The 22,102-nt window shown below is 37.8% G+C and overlaps 2 protein-coding genes across 2 annotated transcripts in view; one reads left to right on the plus strand and one right to left on the minus strand.

Annotated features, from left to right (window-relative positions):
* Positions 1-1,575: 1,575 nt before the first annotated feature.
* On the plus strand, positions 1,576-5,904 carry LOC102309375 (XK-related protein 8). The gene is made up of 3 exons (XM_014340488.2): positions 1,576-1,944; positions 2,377-2,567; positions 4,410-5,904. Exons 1-3 carry the CDS (start codon positions 1,637-1,639, stop codon positions 5,096-5,098), a joined length of 1,188 nt encoding a protein of 395 aa, XP_014195974.1. The 5' UTR covers positions 1,576-1,636; the 3' UTR covers positions 5,099-5,904.
* A 2,824-nt stretch (positions 5,905-8,728) lies between these two features.
* The window catches only part of LOC102311229 (interferon-induced very large GTPase 1), a 15,734-nt gene continuing 2,360 nt past the window's right edge, over positions 8,729-22,102 (minus strand). Inside the window, exons 3-8 of the mRNA XM_014340487.2 lie at positions 18,621-18,661; positions 17,765-18,076; positions 16,355-16,669; positions 13,832-13,916; positions 13,669-13,703; positions 8,729-13,558 (exon numbers count right to left, since the gene is read on the minus strand). Coding sequence (XP_014195973.2) covers positions 8,834-13,558; positions 13,669-13,703; positions 13,832-13,916; positions 16,355-16,669; positions 17,765-18,076; positions 18,621-18,661 — 5,513 coding nt within the window. The 3' untranslated portion in view covers positions 8,729-8,833. The remainder of the gene's footprint in view (positions 13,559-13,668; positions 13,704-13,831; positions 13,917-16,354; positions 16,670-17,764; positions 18,077-18,620; positions 18,662-22,102) is intronic.

Raw genomic sequence — 22,102 nt, forward strand, 5'->3', positions numbered from 1 at the left:
CAATGACATGTGACACAAACAAAGCTACACAGAAAAATATTTAAACAACAAGCAGAAAAGTATTGCACTGTCATATTTCTTTGTCATATGGATTAGTGATGATCACTTAAAGTAACTGCAAAGTTTTAGTGATCTCTAAATTCTCATATATTTCAGTTTTGACTGTAGATTTCTGTAAATGTAACAACTTTCATACATTTTTTTAAAATCAAAAAAACAATATCCTGATCCTGATCCCAACCAAGCATTTATCATTTGATAAATGGTTTGATAAACAATTATTGGTTATTTAATAAACCAAACAATTTATGCTTTTATCAGGTTTCTGTGACTTTTCTTAGACAAGAATTATGTTTAGTTTCAAATGAAAACAGTAAAAAAGTTTCATGGTTTAGGAAACTGAGCACTAAAGTTCACAGAAAAAAAAGCTGTTTTAATAAATTAACCATGTCAGTTGAAAGAACTTATCTGTCTTCACAGCACACCACTGGGATTTAGACAACAGTCGGCTTTATTCATCTAGAGCCTAGAGAAAACAGGGGAAAGGGCGTCCCCTGGCTTGCATCAAGGTGCAAGCATAAGACAGGATATGATTTAACTACATTTTGTCACAATATACAGTACTTTTAAAAAATACTGTATCATGATTTCTTATTTTTCAGCTCATGCCATGGCTGCAGTAATAGGGATACCAATCACAAAGGCTGTACAAAGGTCTAGTATTATTGTGGATGGCCATATTGAAAAAATAAGCCCATGTGTAGGAGTTAAAAACAAAAAAATGCTAAATCTACTGTAATGAAATCATCGTAAAATCACCAACCTGATCAGTAGGCGACCTGCTCTAAACGCATTTCTGTGTGTTTAGATAACAAAAGCTAGTGTTTATCTCACTCACCCACTCCATGTTTGTTTACTTTGTTATCAGAGCTGACACTAAAGTAAAATCTTTGTTTACTTTAGTTTCAATTCAGACTTGACCTGATCTGATATCAGACAATTTAAAGTTAAAACACTTGCACATCAGTAATAGTTGATAGAAAGTGTTCAGATAAACTTTTTTTTTTATGTTTATCAGATATTTGGATTGGGAATCAGTGACAGCGATTTGATGCATTGATTGTGTTGAAAATTTGAAAGTATACAACATCTACTACTTGATTATTTGAAAAGGTTTTTTTCCAATAGCGCAAAGAATTTGTGTTGTATTCTGTTTATCCGGCATAAGCCTGAAGGACACACGTTGGAAGTGAGAAATAACTTTATTAAATTATGAGAAGATCTGAAATATAAATGGTTTAATGCATTCGGAACGATCTCTGCTGATATCAAAAGTCCAGATCGTTGCTTATTTTTCATTTTTCTCTCGTCAATCTTAATGTGTTGATGTTGATTTTTTCTTCTTTTATGTTTGTTTTTACAGTTTTAGGTTGTTTTAAGTTGTATTCATGTCTCGGTGGACATACTACAGTTGATTATATGTATGCATGTGTGTAAAATGGTACAATATGTCTTTAAGATGTGTGGATCAGTTTCTAGGAGGTGTTTTTTAAACAATGCCTCTTTCAGTTTCAGTTTATGAGCTTGTCTTAAACCTTAACATACAGCTGCTTCAGAAGCAGGCCATCTAGTCAGCATGCTGGGCTCTGAGGATGAGTTTAAATGCTGCACTCGGGACTTTCTCTTCACTTGTGTGAACTTGTTGTCTTTCCTGCTTGATATAGGGCTGGATATATGGGCTGCTGTGTCCCTCTACAAGCAGGAGGCCTACGTGTACTTCAGCCTCCTGCTGCTGTTTCTCTTGGGCTCGTCCATGTTGGTTCAGGTGTACAGCTGGCTGTGGTACCGCTACGATGATTTTAAGATGAAGACAAAGATTGAGAAGAAGCCGAGCCAGTGCCAGCTCAAGCTGCTGCATGTTTTCCAGCTGGGGATCTTCTTCAGGTTGTTTCATGATGATATTTGTGCGTTCATAGAGCCCCAGGCACCATCTTTACATTTCCTCACCTGTTCCTTGAAATATTTGATTTATAGGAAATAAATTTACATGAACTTGTTTGTTTGGCAGCTGCACTACAGAAGTACACACCTGTAGTAACATTTAATCATCTACAAATTGTTCTGTTTAATTTCCTCTTGATTTTAGGTTTCTGTTTATAGACCCATGAATCATACATTCAATTTCTGTTCAGTATATAAGTCACATCAATTGCTGACTTACTTTTTTACTACTTAGGTTCTGTAGATTTTTCTTTAATATAATTGGGTAAAGCCTGTTTTGTTCGGACGTTTGTTGCTCCTTTTCTGCTTCGAGATCTTTTCAGTTCAGCGTGTCCGGCGGGAGGATTTGTTGTAACTGGTTTTTCTGGTTCTCAGGTATGCAGGAGTCATGGAGAAGTCTGTGCAAAGCTTATACAGAAAGCGCGCTGACGCTGAGAGTGTGGCCAAGTTTCTGAGACAGGATCTCCGCATTTTGCGCTTCATAGAGACGTTTTCAGAGAGCGCCCCGCAGCTTGCTCTCATGCTCACCATCATTCTGGACAAATGTCGGCTGGATCCTGTTACAGGTACAGTTTGTTACTCAGCTTTTGATCACGTATACTTGGATCACTCAGGTGTAGCTTTTCATTGAAAGTAGAATTACGAATAAAACCACATTCAAAGTTTTCTCATTTGTTTATAACTTGAATTCCAAAAGGGTTGGGACGCTGTATAAATTGTAAATAAAAACAAATTCCAATGATCTGCAAATTAATAAACACTTATTTTATTTACAACAGAACATAGAAAATATATCAGTCTATCATCAACCTAATTTTGAGTTTGATGGCGGCACCATGTGTCAATAAAGTTGGAACAGGGTCAAATTTCCCACTATGTATTTTCCCCTTTTCTTTTAACGACAGACTGTAAATGTCTGGGAACTGAGGCGACCAGCTGCTGGACTTTTGGGAGAGGAACACTGTCCCATTCTTGCCTGATGTACGATTGTAGCTGATCAGCAGTTCTGAGTCGCATTTTTTGTTTCATGATGCTGCAAATGTTTTCAGTTGGTGAGAGATTGTGACTGAAGGCAGACCAGGTCACCCAGACTCTATCATGAAGCCTTTATAATACACAGTATGCAGTTCAGCCTTGTCTTGCTGTGTTGTTCAGTTTCTTTCTAAGGCTCTCTCTACAAAAAGAGGTCTGTATGGGAGCAGGTGTTATTCTAGAAACTTTCAGCATTGATGGTGCCTTTCCAGATGTGGAGGCAGGGTACACCCTGGACAGCTCACCAGTCTATCACATAGAGACAAACAACCATTTACACTCACATTCAGGAGTAATTTGGAATGACCAATTAACCTAACTCTAATTGTGTTACTGTTAACTGTGGGAGGAAACCAGAACACCCAGTGGATTGTGGATTTGAACCACAAAGCGATGGCATACACGTGGTGTGTGTGTAGCTGTCTGCCTCTGCCCAGTGGTTTTCCTGCAGTTTTTGAAAACTCATGTGATCTTGTTAATTTCAGGAGTCCAGAAACTAACCACTCTTACTAGATTGTAACAGGTCATCTCACCAGGAACAAATTAAGTTGCTGAATTTCATGCAGATCCTACATGATTTAATTACTTTCACCATAGAAACATGAAATTATTTTCTTCAAATTACAAGTTAGACTTTTTTAATGTAACAACCACCCAATTTACTTTTTTCGGTATACCAAAAAAAAAGTAGAGGCGGCTGCTCGACTTGACTGAGATGGATGCCTTCCTCAAACCACGATCCAAAGCGTGAACTGAAATCCTGTGCAGTGTCACGGGATTTAATATATTAGCTATATCATTGACTTACTTCACTCGAACATGATATGAACAATTTAATCATGTAGTTGCTACACTATATAGTTACACTTAACTTTAAAGCATGAGTCACTTGTGTTAAATACATGCAAGCTGCTTATGTAAATCCAAGAGCTGGCCAATCCCTTTTTTTCAGTGTAGATGATGAGGAACACTGAGGAACATGTTTCTGAAATTGTTCACTTACTCGTCCAGCCTTCTTTTGCCTCCATGAGACGTGTTGCTGCCATCAAATTCAAAATTGCTTCAATTTTTGTGTGAAATCTTGTCATCAAATTTTGGAAAGTGAAATTGCAGCAGACAATCAAAAGCATCTTTGCTGGAGCTCACACAGAGAAATAATTATACTAACCTGCTATAATTGGTTGATGTGAAAATGTTAAATGCCAAATGATCGCTGTTTCTGTGAAAACAATCATCATACAGTCTAAATAATAAAATACTGAATGACAAAAAATGTTTGAAAATATTTGGGGTTGCTCTTTGAACTCGTAAATTACTTGGATCTTCTAACAAAGAATCAACGTTTGTTCTGACTCTGCCCCTCGCTCTCTCCTCAGTGTTGAAGGCCATCGGCTCGACTTTGTCCATCGCCTCCTTTTTGACCACCTATGATCACTCAATGCGCACCTTCCTGCCAGAGAAGGAAAAACACCACATGATCTCATTAGTTTTCTACTTCATCTGGAACCTGGTTCTCATCTCTTCTCGCATCGCTGCTCTCGCTCTTTTCGCCTCCGTGCTGCCCTGCTTCATCTTCGCCCACTTCATCTGCTCTTGGCTGGTTTTATTCTTCTTTGCTTGGCGATCCAAGACCAGCTTCATGGATGACCCTCGTGGAGAATGGCTTTACAGAACCACTGTTGGCCTCATTTGGTATTTTAACTGGTTTAGTGTGGCCAAGGGGATGAGGATCAGGTCCGTGCTCTATCACGCGTATATCCTTATTGATATTTGCATCCTCTGTGGTTTGTGGTGCTGGAAGATGAGCACAGATCCTCCTGATTTTGTGACACACCCTTTAACCACGGCTGCCTGTGTTGTTGCAGTTTACGTCCTTGGTCTGTTATTTAAAGTTATTTATTATACGTTCTTCCATCCAAACCTTGATAAAGATAAGCTGAAAGGGGCCACCATCACAGAGGAGCAACCTGAAGATGAAGAGCGATCTCATTCAGTTCCTACACGTCCCCTTAAGGCCACTGACAATAAAAGAATGAGGAAGCTGGCCGAGAACTTCTTCTGCTGACCTGCATCATTTGACATCCACAGGATGTGGAGATTAGAAAGAGACTGAGTCATGTAGGTCACAAGGCTGTGTAGGACTGAGGACTCTGACCTGCTGCTTGATTAACCACAAATACAATATCTTATTATGTTACTCAGGTTTATCTGGGGATAAATTTACAGAAAACACTTTTCTCTGTATTAACTTGTGCTTTCCTCTAATGAAGCATTTAAAATGCCTCACTTGTTACATGCTTGTATGAAATAGTGATGGGTTGACAAAGAGATGAGTTTGCTAATGCTAATGAATGGGTCTGCCTTCCTAAAATATATGACAGTATTAAACCAGTATAAAAATCATGTTTACAAAAAATTTTAAATGGTCATTTTAAAGCTAGAATCTTGAATGGCCTTTCAACATTTGTGCGTGTGTTTTTTAAATTCCCATTTCTATACCATTGTGTGAGCATCTTTTTCTTATGCAATAGTGGTGATGTAGGAGGTGTGAAATAGGTATAAAGGTATTAACAAGGTATCGACAACGAAGCAGCAAAAATACAGAAAGCAAAAAAAAAAAAATAGAAACATAGAAAGATTAATAAAACCATTTTGGTTGTAGGTGTTAACATGTAATTTAACACATATTAACTATGTAACCTTATACTGTATTTGAGGGTTGAAGTTGTCTGTGTGTGAATGTGCACACGTGCATGTGTGTGCAAATGCATAAATATATAAAGAACTCTGAAAATCTCAGTTCTTTCTGCTGCTTAGTGTGGAAAAGTAAGGAAACGACTAATTAAGTAAACATAATCAGCTATTATAACATCCTTATGCTGGTCTCATGTGTTCTTTTTTTCCTTTTAATTATCTTACTTCACTTAATTTCCCCCCTTTTTGTGGTCACTGTGTTTACATTATATATTAATGTGTCAGTGCTGTGTTCCTGTAAAAGAAGCAAAATGTACACAGGTTTTCGTTTGTGGATGTTTGGGATCAGGGCAGAAGTTTCAAAGGGTCAAGATGAGAAGGTCACAGAGGAATCACCGACCTTCCAGTGAGCTGCCTGAAGCATATTAAAGGGTTCAGCCTGTGCTGTGCAGGCTGCTCCTGAGATTTGTACACAGTTTAACTGCTTATTCACATTTCACAATGTGATGTAACAAAGCAAGTACTTTGACATTTTTACTGCAACCATATTTCAATATTTTCCAGCTGTATGTGCTAATGTGCTGTGTTAAGGTTAAGCAGTGAGTTTAAAGCACATCTCTCTGGCTTCTAGTTAGAGATCTGATCCTGTGAGACACTCACAGAGGGAGTTTTTTAGTTAACTGTTTCAGTTAATGCAGCTCCAATATGAATTACCAGTGACAGCCACTAAAAACCCCATTAACACAAACTTACAGCAAGCACATGATAAATCCATTGTAGTCTGTAACAGTGGTTGTATCAGCACAACCACTGCTACCAATTTCACACTTAAATTGCTGAGTACTACGCCATCTAGTGGTAAGTACTCTGTAATTTATGGTACAGGTACAGCCTGAGAGAATGCCTGAGTTTGTGAGCCTGAGCTCAGGCCTAATGCACTGACTGAACTTATTTACAAACAACTCCTCACACATTTGCTGATCCTCCGCGGCAGAAGTGTAGCAAAAGTTACACATGAAAACAAAGTAACTGAAACTTATTTGCAAATTTACAAATCTGATCACACAAACAGCCAGTTGACTTAGTTTAGCAGACAGCTGTCAGGTTTGTTTCATCTGTTTTTTTTATCAGTTGTTGATGAATTTGTTGCTGCTCCATATCAGTGCAATTTATGAAATATAAGGTTAGCAGATTTTGACAATTAGATGGACTATTCTGCATTCAATGTTGTACGCAATGAAAAAAATCAAGCAATTCAAATGAGATGAAGCATAAACTATTTTATTAGTTAAGACATAGAAAACAAAAAGTTGTTCAAACTGTTGACAGCTGTCTTTTTTCACTTGACTAAACACGCTAAACATTTGCAAATGCAAACAGAAAAAGAGCTGAGATGAAATGAAAGTCGAGTTAAACAAAATTCAGTGTGGATATAACAGGTTTAGATGAAATTAGCATAAGACAGTCAAACAGATCTCAAATCATATATCTGTGAGAGTAAATTTAATCTAAAATCAAACTGATTATTACACCACTCAATTACAAAAGATGATGTTTTTGTTGTGGTTTCAGATGCAATGTTTGAAATTAATGATCAAAGAGTGTTAACACTTGTTTGAGGAGCAGTTTTTAGATTTAGTTTCCTTACATTTTTTGACTATTTGATAAATAAAAAATCTTTGTTATAAACAGGTGAATGATATGCTAATTAACAAAATTAGGTAAAAATGTATTTATCTGGAAAACACTCTGAAAGCCTAGATGGACACAACATTGAGAATGTGACTTTTGTTTTTCACTTGCTATTTTTTTGTGAATTAACTTATAGTCACTCATAACATCATCTTCATGTTAATAATTTATAGAATTTCCTTTTTGTCACTCAGACAAAATCAGACTGTCACAGTTATTAGATGAAAACAATAACATAATTTTCAGCCGATTTGCAGTTTCTTTGGCTCATTAGAACATTTCATCCAGACTTTTAATGGCTTCTTCTTTAGATATATCTTTCCATATATCTGGAATATATACATTCCAGATATATGGAATATAATACACTGCCCTGGAACATGAACCCATAGTGATTTTCCAGTTTCGTTTGAAATTGACAAACAAACCATTTCCAATATGCCAGTTTAGTCCCATCAGGAGTGATTCTCCAGGTATCATACGGTGGACCAGCAGTTTTGTACTGTTTGTAGGGAATGTATTTCTCTGAGCTAGGGTGAAGACCTTCTTCACTTGTAACAATTGTTGTTCAGAAACTGATGCTGAGGACTTTAGTTTGTACATAGTGAGATCCTATTATCCCATCAGGTCGATGAAAAGGAGTGCTGTGGTCATCAGGACTGTGATCTTTCATGGTGTTGGTACAAACAGCTGCACAGAATGGACATTTTACCCAGCAGCAGTTACAAAGCTGATCTATGAGGATTTCTTCAGGCCTCTGCCTGGATTCATTCAGTTTATCCAGGGAGAGGCTGCTCATCTTCTCAGTGATGGATTTAAATCCTTTCTGTATCTCTTCCTTGAGAAAGATATATAGATAGATCTATCTATCTATCTATCTTAATCTATCTATCTATCTATCTATCTATCTATATTCTATCTATCTATCTATCTATCTATCTATCTATCTATCTATCTATCTATCTATCTATCTATCTATCTAGCTATCTATATATATCTATATCTATATATATATATATATATATATATATATATATATATATATATATATATATATATATATATATATCTTGTAAACAATCATCATCACAAATTCAATATTTATTTACATTTTTTGAGTATTTGATAAACAAATATTTTTTTATAAATAGGGAAACAATATCACAATTAACAAAATTAGGTTAAAAATGTTTTATCTGAAAAACATGAAAGTCTAGATGGAACGCAACAATAGATGACTGTTTTTCACTTTATATTTTTTGCACTTAAATTAATCTATACATCATTCTTCATGTTAATATTTAAGATTTCCTTTTTCTCACTCAGACAAAATCAGACTGTCACAGCTGTATTCATGAGTTATTAGATGAAAACAATAACATAATTTTCTGCAGATTTGCAGTTTCTTTGATCATTAACACATTTCATCCAGACTTTTAATGGCTTCTTCTTTAGATATATCTTTCCATTGATCTGGAATAGCTCCTCTGCCCTGGAACTTTTTCCCATAGTGCTCTTCCAGTTGTGTTTGAAATTGACAAACAAACCATTTCCAATATGCCAGTTTAGACCCATCAGGAGTGATTCTCCAGGTATCATACGGTGGACCAGCAGTTTTGTACGGTTTGTAGGGAATGTATTTCTCTGAATCACCCTTAAGGCAAAAACTGCGATCACTTGAAACATTTGTCGTGCAGAAGTTGACACTGAACTCTACTGTGTCTCTACGGTGCCATCCTATTATCCCATCAGGTCGATGAAAAGGAGTGCTGTGGTCATCAGGACTGTGATCTTTCATGGTGTTGGTACAAACAGCTGCACAGAATGGACATGTTACCCAGCAGCAGTTACAAAGCTGATCTATGAGGATTTCTTCAGGCCTCTGCCTGGATTCATTCAGTTTATCCAGGGAGAGGCTGCTCATCTGCTCAGTGATGGACGTAAATCCTTTTTCTATCTCTTCCTTGAGAAAGTGAAAATCTTTTATGTCACTGAAGTTTTCAGAACAAATGTTGTCAAATTTCAGCTCATCCTTTAGGACATTAGAACATTCCTTCAGCCACATATCTGTGTTTCCTCTCTGATTTTGGACCTTTTGTGTTGCACTAAATAAAGCCTGACTCACAGTTATTTTGATGTCATCAGCATTTTTCTTGAGTATTTCCACAGCTTCATCTTTCTGATCTCTGAAGATGTACTTTTCAACTTCTGCTTTAATGAAAGCTTCTGTTTGTCTCCTTGGATTTGTGATATATGTGATGAAATCCTCAAAGTTTCCTTCTTTCTTTCCTTTTTCTTTTTTAGCGAGTGACTTCAACACATGCTTCTCCAAGTCCTGCCTGGTCCCATTGAATGCTGGGAAATTACACCTCATCTTTCCAGCGAGATCAATGGCAGTCTTGTTATAAACAGCCTCAAGAGTGAAAACTTTCAGCCTTTCACAGACCAGTTCTCCAAGCACAACAGCAGATGAGTTTTCTTTGCAAAGGCTTCTAAAAACTGTGTAAAACTGTGTTTTCTTGCTTTCCAAATAAGTGATTGGATCATTGCTCATTTTAAATTTTTTGTGTGACTCTAGAATCCAACTTTCTGTCCTGTAGAACACATAGAGCAAGAGATCAACTTTAAACTCCTTGTTTAAAGTGTATTTCCTCTCTAACAGAAATTTCTGCACTTTTTCTGTCACACGATTGGCCATTTCATGCAAACATTTTTGCGTGTAGCCTGTTGCAGCTACATGTTTCTTTTTGATTGCAACACGTGACTCTTTTTCAGCTTGGTCAATGAGCGATCTGATCTGTTCTTGTTCTTCATGGGAAAAAGCACCTCTTGCTTTATATTTGTTGTAACTGTCAACCAACAGATTACCACCTGTCTTCATATAACCTGAATAATCACCAACCTCTGATATTTTCTTGTATCTGCCACTTCTTTTACTTTCATCTGTGAGAGGTAGCTCAAAACCAAGTTCTTGAAGGATCGTTAACTGATCTTGTTCCAAGTTGATGTCTTCAACAGGTTTTATATCTGCTGTTAATTCAGTAACCCAGCCGCTCCAAACAGAGTTGAACTGTCGTTGAAGCTCTTCTTCATCTTTGGCCTTCAGCTGCTGAGCGAGCTCTTTGCTTTTCTGTAGCAGTTTGTTCTCAAACTCTGATTTCTTCTCATCCAGATTTTTACAAGCTTTCTTCTGCTGGATAACTCCATCCAGTTTTCTTTTCACTTTGTTCACTTGTTCATCATGGAATTCCTTAATTTTGATTTCAAATCGTCCTCTCCACTGAATCAAAATCTCTCTGTCTTTGTCATCCTCAAAGTATTTTGTCATTTCTTTTCTGACTTCTTCATATTTTTTGCTTGTTTCTCTGAAAAGATAAGACTGCTCAACCTCATCAAGTTTTCCATTTTCAATTCTGTTATGAAGTTGGTTTTTAATGGTCAACATGTTGCTCCTCAGGGTCCAGGTCCAGTTCCCATACGAGACTTCCAGTTTTCTGTACACTGAAATTTCAAGTGTGTTTTTAAAACTGAAAATAAAACTTTTAGTCAGAAGTGCAGTCCACAGGTCGTGAATTTTGGTTTTGAACTGTGAGAGAGTGATCCCAGCAGACTCTGAAGCTTTAGAGAGGATGGTGTTCTTCACTTCCTGGATGCTCTCACTGTAACCTGGATTTGGAGGAGCCATGGGTGGATTTCCCTCCCACAGCTGGGCACAGTATTTCACATCTTTTTGAACATCAAATTCAATGACATCACTGAAACACCCTGCATCACAAACTTCCTCTTTGGCTCCTAGTTTGGTCATCTGGTCCAGTTTTTCCTGCAGATGTCTCTTTCCATCCATGTTTTTCTCTGCTGCTGCAACATCTGTGACATTCTGGTGAACAAACACACAACTGGGAGAAAGTTTAACTCCCTTCATCCTCACGAAAGCCTGAACAACAATCTGCAGAATGTCTTGCATCTCAGATGGATTCTCTCCAAAGATGTTGATTAGTGTCAAGTTTCCCAGACCAACAACAAATGTTGCCAGTTCATTGTCATGATGAAGATTGTTACCTTCTAACTCAAGGGCACACAGTCCTTCAGTGTCCACCACTAGAACATAGTCAAACTTCAAGTCTTTCTTCATCTCCTCTGATACTTTGAGCAGCTGCATGAAGGCACCTTTGGTGCACCTGCCAGCACTCACTGCAAACTGCAGCCCAAACATGGTGTTCAGCATTGTTGATTTTCCACTGCTTTGTAGGCCCAAAACTGACAACACAAAAACTCTCTGGTCCCCCAGTTTCCTGATGACTTCTTCTAAAAGACTGGAGATCCATGTTAAAGGCACATGACCTGCATCACCATCCATCAGCTCCATCGGGTGTCCTGATATCATCAGCTGTGCAGCCAGCTCAGGGTATTTAGACCAGTCAGAGTGTCTGCTCTCTCTTTGTGTTGTTTTATGGGCTTCATAGATCTGTCCCATTTCTCTGAAGATGTGCTCCAAACCAAAGGTTACAGACTGAAGTTTCTTCGATATGTCTTTAAGTTCAGTTTGTGTTTTTAATAACAGATCTGCTTTGTCACGTTTGTTCTTCAAAGCCAAGACCTCAGACCACTTTTCATCATAACTTTGAAAAACTGAAGAAAGATCATCTGTTGAAAGGACATCTACAAAGATCCGAGTCCATTTTAGGAAATACTCTCTGCCTGTTTGTTTTTCTCTCATTAATGAGAGACTTCCAGTGAACAACTTCATCAGTTCACTGCAGGAAGCAGCACATTGTTTCTGACGTATTTTCATCAGTTTTTGTTCCTTTCTGCTTTTCTCCATTTCAATGTTTCCTCTGAGTTGAAACATTTCTCTGTGTATTTTGCTCCACTGATGCCACAGTTGGCCTTGACAAGGGAGAAATTCATCTTTGATCTTTGAGACATCCATGTTATCCTTTTTAAGCAGATCGATTATTTCCATAGCAGCAGATTTCCCTCTTTGACAGGCTGGGTCAGTTTCATCCACTTTGATTCCAGAGAGCTCAGCCATGGTTTCAAGCTGGAAGGATGGTTTCAAGCTGGAACCATCAAGAGAAGACAAAACCTCTCTAATGATCATTTTCAGGTCTTCACATACATCTGAGTGGTTTTTGTCTTTAAGACCCATTATGTAATTTCCATTTTTTATCTTAACAGCATCACAACTGTCATTAACTGTGAGACAAATGAGAGGCTTATCAGACTGAAAAAGAGATGATATGAGTGATCCACTTTTTTCATTGCTTTGCAGAGATGCCAAAAGAAAAACATTGATTGAAGATTTTTCAATCAGTATATCACATTGTTTTTTATTCGATAGAGCATCACCATGGAGATTACAAAAGGCAATGCAGTCATTGAAGGCATCATTGGGTTTTCCAGCAGGGCAGTACCAGGCAATCTCTGCCACACCATCCATCAGATAGCGAGACTTGGTGCTTCCTGGGCAGTTTCTGTGGAAGAAGGTGTCGTGACGGTTGTTGATCAAAGTGTTCATCAGCTGAGATTTAGACACTGACAAAGAACCCAGGCGGAAAAATGACACCAAGGGTGTTTCAGCTTTGTAGACTGGAACACTCTTCTTGATGATGATCTTTGAGTTATCTTTAATTTGAGTTACCTTCCAGGTTTTTGTTATTTCTCTGAAAGTCCACAGAGGAAACTGAATCTCCTCCGTGACTGGGTCAGGAACAAGTAAAGGTAAGGCATACTGACACTGAGAGAGCTTTGTAATCATCATCTGTTTCAGGAAGCTGTCTGAGCAGTGAAATACTGCCATCTGAACGTCCATTGGATGCACACGAGCCTTCTCTTTCTCATTTGTGTCTGCAGTGGTTTTCAAGAAATCCTCCAGATCACTGTAATCTATCTCAGTGTTGTCAGACTCTGTGGTCACCTCAGGACTGTCTGGTCTTACAGCAATATATCTGGCCCCGTAGTCCAACATTATCAGCCTATGGAGAAAAGTGTGAGCTACATCTTTCTCAGACGTTACATGGTCCATCTGTTTCCCAGGTGGATGTATTTGAAGAAAATCTGCTGGTGACAACTTCTGCTTAAATTTATCTTGAAGGTGAAGTCTGTCAAGCAGTATCTCAGTTTCTGCCGGACTTGGCTTCTACACACAACAAATAAAGAGGTATCATATGTAACTAAATTACATGCAACATATGGCAGCACAGAGTAAATACTCATTTTGATCTTTTGAATAAACATATATTCTCCTACCTTCTTGTTTCCACTCGTGTAACCATCTGTTGTTTCTGCAGGATAGCATGAACCAGATATGCATTATATTCAGTGCGTGTTCCTGCAAATCCTTTCAAAGTTATGAACATAGCTGTTGATATATTTTTTGCTTTTTGTGTTACTGTATAATGAAAAATATTACCGTTGTCATCAGTTTTGGCTGATTCATAAAATTTATCTCCTGGTTTTCTCTCCTGGTCATCATTGCGTTTATCCACTGGGCCACTCTGCGAAGTAAAAAAAATTACCCTGAAATTTAGCTTATCAGGTTAATACCATTGACTATATGACAACAGAATGAAAAGGTCTTGCTTTGTATTTTATTGAGAAGAAAGTAAAGTATTTTAAAATGGATTTTATATACTATAATACATTTCTAGTCTTATTGACTGCTCAAAGCAGCTCATGAACTGCATCAAGACCTGTGCTGATTTCCAATAATAAGCTGATGTAACATATGTGATTGCAAACCTAAAATACTTTTTGCTGTTAAGGGACAGAGGAAACCCTTTGCTTATTTAAACTGTTATTATAACCAAGTGATCTGAGGCATTACTAAACTTCTGCATTCCTACTCCTTATTGTCAGGCTTCATAAAAGTCAGAGTGTGTAACTAAAATCTTTTTTTACCCTTACATGCAGTTCATATTTGAACAATAACTGACCTGATCCATCACAGGGTGGTTTTCGTCAATTTTGATCCAGGCCAAGAATTTCCTCATCATACATGTGTATACTGAATTTTGAATTACAGATTTATTTAGAGTGTATAGGCAGACAATCTGACATTCATAAATGGATGATTAAACCTTGATAGCATTTCAAGAAGCAACACTTGAGTAATGCTTGTTTTTAGAGAAACAAACATGTTATTAAACAATATCATGTTTACCTCAGACAAACAGCCATAATAATTTTTATATATTTTCTTGAGGAATATCCTGGAACTGTTACAAACTGCTAAACTCTGTCCTCACTGCTATTTTATAAAAAAAACAAGCAAACTTAATAATTTACATTTATAGTTATCAATATTGAGTCAACATTAATTACGCTTCTAAAACGCTTAGAACATAAAACACAAAGAATAAATCCTTAAGGTAAAACCCCCACCCAAAAAAATCCTTAGCTGTCAGTAAGTTTAAGCTGATTAAACTCAGAGTAAACAGATTTGTTTGTTATTTTATTATTTATTGTTATTTATGCATTTGTAACATTGAAGGTGCAAATATAATTACATTTATGTAGCGCTGTGAACTCATTATTCATGTAATTGCAATTTAGAATAACCTATTAACCTACTATAATGTATGAGTTTGGATTGTGGGAGGAACACGTAGCTTTAGTAATGCAAGGCAAAATAATATTTTAATGTTCTCATAAGGAAAAAAAAAGCATTGTATTAGAAAAAGAACAAAAAATTATATCATTAGAAGCTGTCTATGCTGCCTCACCATAAGAACATATATTAAACAATCTGAGAAATTTAAAAGTAGAATTAAATGAAAGCATTAACAAGAGAAAACAATTTCTGATCAATAGGCTGCATTTGAAGAACTTTGAACATGGTAACAAATCTGGAAAACTCCTTGCTGACCAGTTAAAGGTAAATAAAGAAAAAACAGCTCTTCTATGAAGGATTTGACTGGAAACATTAGTCATGATCGATAACAAATAATTAAATATTTTAAAGACCTTTATGAAGATTTATATTCAACATGGATTAATCCAGCTGATGCTGCCATTGAAGAATTTCTTAACTATATAAATCTACCAAAACTAAATGACGAACCGATTGTGGCTCTGGATTCACCTCTTTCAGTGTCTGAATTCCATGAAGCCCTACAGCAACTCCAAAAACAATAAAGCTTCAGGTCCAGATGGTTTTCCAGCAGAGTTTCATAAACAGTTTTGGTCGAGTGCCCCATTTTTTTCAGAATGGTCACTTAAATTCAGAACGATCAGACTTGATCTCCATTCATCGTGCAGTCATTTTTGACCAGGATATATCCTTCAGTGCACATATTGAACACATATGTCGGACTGTTTTCTGCCATTTACGCAGTATCTCTAAAATTAGAATCATTCTGTCTCAGAGTGGTTATACTAAACCAATTCCTGCATTTATTACTTCTAGGCTGTTAGTTTGTTTCATTGACTATGCAAGTATTAAATAAATATGTTGAAAAAGGAAAAGAACTGCTCTCAGACAGTGAAAAAAAAGAGCGAAAAGTACTTTGTAAACTTTGTGAACTGGGTGAATAACTTAGATATTGCACAGTTAACCAGTTTGATGTACATAATGTAGTGATTTTTTGTTATCTTTTTTATATGGGCATTTTTTTCCTATGCTTGTCATTTTCTCTGCATAGGATGTATTTTGTGGGTATAGGGTGCCATGAGTATAATTGGAGGAGCAGTTTGCCTTTCAGTTTTTGTTAGTTTGTTTCATTGACTATGAAAAAATGTAATAAATATGTTGAAAAAAGAAAGGTGCAATTACTGCTAGAATATCATCAACTGAAATCCATCATACAGGAAACATTTAATTCCAATCAACTAAATCAACAAAAAAACTACTTGGTAACAGAATTTTTACATATCTTTACCCCCAAATAGTTATCAAAAATGTATAATTTATTTTATAGTTAAAATTGATTCCTACCACTGCCCGCTGGACACTCCTGCCCCTCCCTGGGATGCGGGTACTTTTTGGCTCTGAGGTGCATGGCTGGATGTTCTGGTGTGGTCGTTGACATGCTCTATTGCGGGTGGTGGTCAAGGATGGCTTGAACTTGTTCAATGGGTCCTTTGCCTGGTGTTGGGTGGTTTTTAGGGATCTTGGGCCCAGGGGCCCGGTTCTCAGCTCGTGATAGGCTAACTGACCTCTGGCAGAGATGAGTGCCCGTTGCCTCTGGTTCTCAGCAACTCTCATACTTTGGCTCTGGGTGCGCCGTTTGGGGCCTCCCCACTTCTCCTGCTGTGATTGATGCGCAGTTGTATATACTTATACATATATATAGTTATATGTCAACATTTCATAATGGCATAGTTAATAATAACTAATAATAACAAAAATCACAGCTAACATTAGGAAAAAATAATATTTGCTGCTCCTGCTTTCAGTTACAACAGTCCAACATCTTTATTTATTAGCATACATTTTACTTTAAAAGAAAAATAATCAATTAAACATTAGAATAATGAAATTGATTCATTAATTTTAATTGGATCAAAGCTTCAACCTACAGAAGTGCACCAGACAGGGCTGCCCACTTTTCCCCTCACTTTTTGTCATTTTCATTGAATCACTAACAGCAGTAATCTGAAAATGTAAATATTAAAGAAATTCAAACTGAAAATACAGACTATAAGATAAGCCTGTAATGTATTACTTTTCCTTAGAAGCTCACAAACCTCTCTTTTCACACTTTTAGGTGAGTTCTCATTCACATCAAACTACTCCATCAGCTGAAGTTAATCAACAGTTTTGCCTCTGACTTGTAATTTTCAGAACCTCCACCACCCTGATGGTATCTGATGGTTGGGTAACATCAGATATCTAGGTATGAATTTTTTTGCAAAGCTCTCAGACCTGGTATGGTTGAGTCATATTCTATTGCTAAAGCCAGTAGAGGATGATCTTGGATTAAACCAAGGTTATTAGACATTTCATAAGTTCCAGTATAAAGCGTCATGACTGCTTTAAAAGCCATAGCATAAACACCTCTCCGACAGCCTGATGGGAATTTTGAAAAATAACTAAGTCTTCACTGATCCAGTGTAAACTAACAGCCATTTGAAACAATTTGGATATTTGTCAGAAAAAGGAAATACAAAATTTTTAATCATGGCATGAGAAAGGGATAAAGAGCATGTTACACAAAATGGAAACTTTATTTTGTTTCAAGAACTAGAATCAGCCACAGTAAATTTCTTGGATATCAGAAACTGAAATCCATCATACAAGATCCAATCATCTGAATCTACAGATACCTACTTGGTAACAAACCTTTACATATCTGTACCACCAAATTGTTATCAAAATAAGTTATTATTTAAAATTGATTCCTACCGCTGCCCGCTTGACGCTGCTGCCCCTCCCTGCGATTTGGGTACTTTTTGGCTCTGAGGTGCATGGCTGGATGTTCTGGTGTGGTCGTTGACCAACTCTATTTGGGGTGGTGGTCTGGGATGGCTTGGACCTGTTCAGGGGGGCCTTTGCCTGGTGTTGGGTGGTTTTTAGGGACCTGGGGCCCAGGGGTCTAGTTCTCAGCCTGTGACAGGCTGACTGGCCTCTGGCGGAGATGAGTGCTCGTTGCCTCTGGTTCTCAGCAAAACTCACACTTTGGCCGTGGGCACCCCGTGTGGGACCTCCCCAGTTCTCCTGCAGGGATGGAGGCGCAGTTGTTGTCAGGTTTATATTGTTGATTGTCATTTATGCGTAGAAATATATAACCATATATGGTTAGAGGTGTATAATCGATTGTGTAGTAAACGGCTTGTATTTGTATAGCGCCTTACTAGTTAGTCCCTAAGGACCCCAAAGCGCTTTACACAACCAGTCATCCATCCATTCACACACACATTCAGACGCTGGTAATGGCAAGCTACATTGTAGCCACAGCCACCCTTTTTTTTTTTTTACCTCATTTTGTTTCTGACAAAAATGAGATCCAGATATGAGGACATTCATTTTAAATTGTAATAGAACAGTGGCAGTAGAATGTCCTCGTAAGTGGATATCAGGCCCTTGTAGAGAAAAATTAGTGTTTTTAGGTCTAAACAACCCAAAATATGATGTCCACAAATGTGGATGCCAGGTCCTAGGAGGTTAAACATAGGCTTCATATTTCACAATATTTATCTTTTATAGAAAACTGTTGTGCTACTATTAAATGGTAAATAAGCATTCAAGTGGAAAACGTTACCATTCCTTTGATTCCATATGCATTAACCTCTTTATCATCACCTGTAAGAAAACAGAAAATAATTACAATACAATCAAAGCAATTGTTTATTTTGTCTGCAAATTTCTTCTGGTAAATGAGGTCATACTTCCAGGGTCACACATGGTAAGTGTACAGGGTGGGCCATTTATATGGATACACCGTAATAACATGGGAACGGGTGGTGATATTAAAGTCCTGTTTGTGGCACATTAGTATATGTGAGGGGGCAAACTCCTCAAGATGGGTGGTGACCATGGTGGCCATTTAGAAGTCGGCCATCTTGGATACAACTTTTGTTTTTTCAATAGGAAGAGGGCCATGTGACACATCAAACTTATTGGTAATGTCACAAGAAAAACAATGGTGTGCTTGGTTTCAACGTAACTTTATTCTTTTATGAGTTATTTACAAGTTTCTGACCACTTATAAAATGTGTTCAATGTGCTGCCCATTGTGTTGGATTGTCAATGCAACCCTCTTCTCCCACTCTTCACACACTGATAGCAACACCGCAGGAGAAATGCCAGCACAGGCATCCAGTATCTGTAGTTTCAGGTGCTGCACATCTCGTATCTTCACACCGTAGCTTGCCATCACCAGTGTGTGAATGGGTGGATGACTGGTTGTGTAAAGCGCTTTTGGGTCCTTAGGGACTAGTAAAGCGCTATACAAATACAGGCCATTTATCATAGAGTTGGCCTTCAGATGACCCCAAAGATAAAAGTCTAAGGGGGTCAGATCGGGAGACCTTGGGGGCCATTCAACTGGCCCACGACGACCAATCCACTTTCCAGGAAACTGTTCATCTAGGAATGCTCGGACCTGGCACCCATAATGTGGTGGTGCACCATCTTGCTGGAAAAACTCAGGGAACGTGCCAGCTTCAGTGCATAAAGAGGGAAACACATCATCATGTAGCAATTTCAAATATCCAGTGGCCTTGAGGTTTCCATTGATGAAGAATGGACCCACTATCGTTGTACCCCATATACCACACCAAACCATCACTTTTGTTGTTCCAACAGTCTTGGAGGGATCCATCCAATGTGGGTTAGTGTCAGACCAATAGCGGTGGTTTTGTTTGTTAACTTCACCATTCACATAAAAGTTTGCCTCATCACTGAACAAAATCTTCTGCGTGAACTGAGGGTCCTGTTCCAATTTTTGTTTTGCCCATTCTGCAAATTCTGTGCGCCGATCTGGGTCATCCTCGTTGAGATGCTGCAGTAGCTGGAGTTTGTAAGGGTGCCATTTGTGAGTAGCTAATATCCGCCGAAGGGATGTTCGACTAATGCCACTCTCCAGTGACATGCGGCGAGTGCTACGCTGTGGGCTCTTGCTGAATGAAGCTAGGACAGCCACTGATGTTTCTTCATTAGTGACAGTTTTCTTGCGTCCACATTTTGGCAAATCCAACACTGAACCAGTTTCACGAAACTTAGCAAGCAGTTTGCTAACTGTAGCATGGGAGATGGGTGGTCTCGTAGGGTGTCTTGCATTGAAATCTGCTGCAATGACCCGGTTACTGCGTTCACCAGATATCAACACAATTTCGATCCGCTCCTCACGTGTTAACCTCTTCGACATTGTAAATAACTCATGAAGGAATAAAGTTACGTTGAAACCAAGCACACCATTGTTTTTCTTGTGACATTACCAATAAGTTTGATGTGTCACATGGCCCTCTTCCTATTGAAAAAACAAAAGTTGTATCCAAGATGGCCGACTTCTAAATGGCCACCATGGTCACCACCCATCTGAGGAGTTTGCCCCCTCAGATATACTAATGTGCCACAAACAGGACTTTAATATCACCAACCATTCCCATTTTATTACGGTGTATCCACATAAATGGCCCACCCTGTATTTTGAGCTCTTTGTTTCAAGTTTCTTTTAATTCTTTATTCCGTTTGTTTGTGATTTTTTTTCTTAAGCTTTGTTTCTCTTCAATTTTAGTATTGTATTTTTCTTGGTATTATTACTTTTCCAGTGGTCTGTGTATAATTTTTTTGATTATTAGTCACCTTTCTCAATCACTATGTGTTTATACACCTTTCTGCGTTTAATCATTGTTTCTTATTAATACCTGTCGTTCTTCCACAGCATGTCCTTTGTCCTGTCTTCCTCCCTTACCCCAAGCGGTAGCCGCAGATGGCTGCCCGTCCGTGAACCTAATTCTGCCAGAGGTTTCTTCCTGTTAGAGAGGAGTTTTTCCTTCCCACCCTCGCCAAAGCGCTTGTTTACAGGGGGTCATATGATTGTCGGGTTTTTATCTGTATGTAATTGTAGGGTCTACCTTACAATATACAGACTGTTGTTGTGATTTGGTGCTGTATAAGTAAAATTGAATTGAATTGAATTGAATTGAATTGAATTGAAAATTAAAATGTAGACAACACAATAGTTTTTAATATTCTCTTTCGCTACATGTTCCCTACACAACAGATTCAAACTGAGTACATTAATTAGAATTACAATCGAGATTCATATATATTCATCTATTGTCATGTACTAACATTATTTTATTATTATATTACCTTTGAACAAAAACGGCATGTAGAATTGTCCTTCAAGGAGCTACTTTTTACTTTTTTACTGAGTACATGTCAGAGCTGGTACTTTTTCACTTTTACTTGAGTAAAAAACTTCAATACATCATGGGCTGGGTCTCTGACCGAGCATTTTGAGTTTATTATGTGTTGTGTTTTTCTTATATTGTATTGAAGATGAGTTGTTGTTATTGTTTTGTTGTTATTGATTATTGGTTAGGACTTGAGAGTCTTTGTATTTTGTTATTATTTGTTTATGTTAATCACAGCTAGTTCTCTCCTAAACTCCTAAGTTGCTCAGCCTTTAGTTCTCTGTTGATTAGATCCCTTTGTGTTTCTATCCCCATGTTAAGTCTCCCTTGCCCTTCATGTGTTTCAGGTCTGCATTTTCTTGTATTGTCAAGTTCTTGTTGTCATTTCTCTGTCTCATGATGTTTGTTGGGTCGTCTGTGTTACCACCCCCCATGTCTTCATAGCTATAGTTGTCTCAGCCATAGTCACTGTTAAAGTGAATTGTTAAATGTTGTCATTTTTATGCTTACCATCTCTACATTGTTTCAACTCTGTGATGAAAGGAATTCCTTTGTCCCCCCTCCCCAGCCTCTCGAGGTTCTGGGGGGGCTGTAGTGTTTTATCACAAGCACATCCTTGTGAAGGTTTGTTTGATGTTTGGTAAGCTTCCTGCCCTTTTTATGGCTTCACTGTGTTGTGCATGGTGAACCAATACAAGAATTGAACCATACATTGGGTGTGGGGGAGATTGCCATTTTATGACTAAGGATGTTGTTATAAACAGTTGGAAGTCACGCACACAGAGAGACACACATTCTCACACACTCACTCAAACACACACACACACACCCATTCTCACATGCATGCACACACACAGTGCCTTGTCTTAGAACCATTTGG

This window comes from Haplochromis burtoni, unplaced genomic scaffold (assembly GCF_018398535.1).
Source record: "Haplochromis burtoni strain Fernald_Lab_line unplaced genomic scaffold, NCSU_Asbu1 Contig_171, whole genome shotgun sequence".
Taxonomy (NCBI): domain Eukaryota; kingdom Metazoa; phylum Chordata; class Actinopteri; order Cichliformes; family Cichlidae; genus Haplochromis; species Haplochromis burtoni.

Coding starts and splice junctions, on each gene's coding strand:
- LOC102309375 (XM_014340488.2), top strand. CDS start 1,637: ATGCTGGGCTCTGAGGATGAGTTTAAATGCTGCACTCGGGACTTTCTC. Junction 1,945..2,376: donor CAGCTGGGGATCTTCTTCAG/GTTGTTTCATGA, acceptor TCTGGTTCTCAG/GTATGCAGGAGTCATGGAGA. Junction 2,568..4,409: donor TCGGCTGGATCCTGTTACAG/GTACAGTTTGTT, acceptor CTCTCTCCTCAG/TGTTGAAGGCCATCGGCTCG.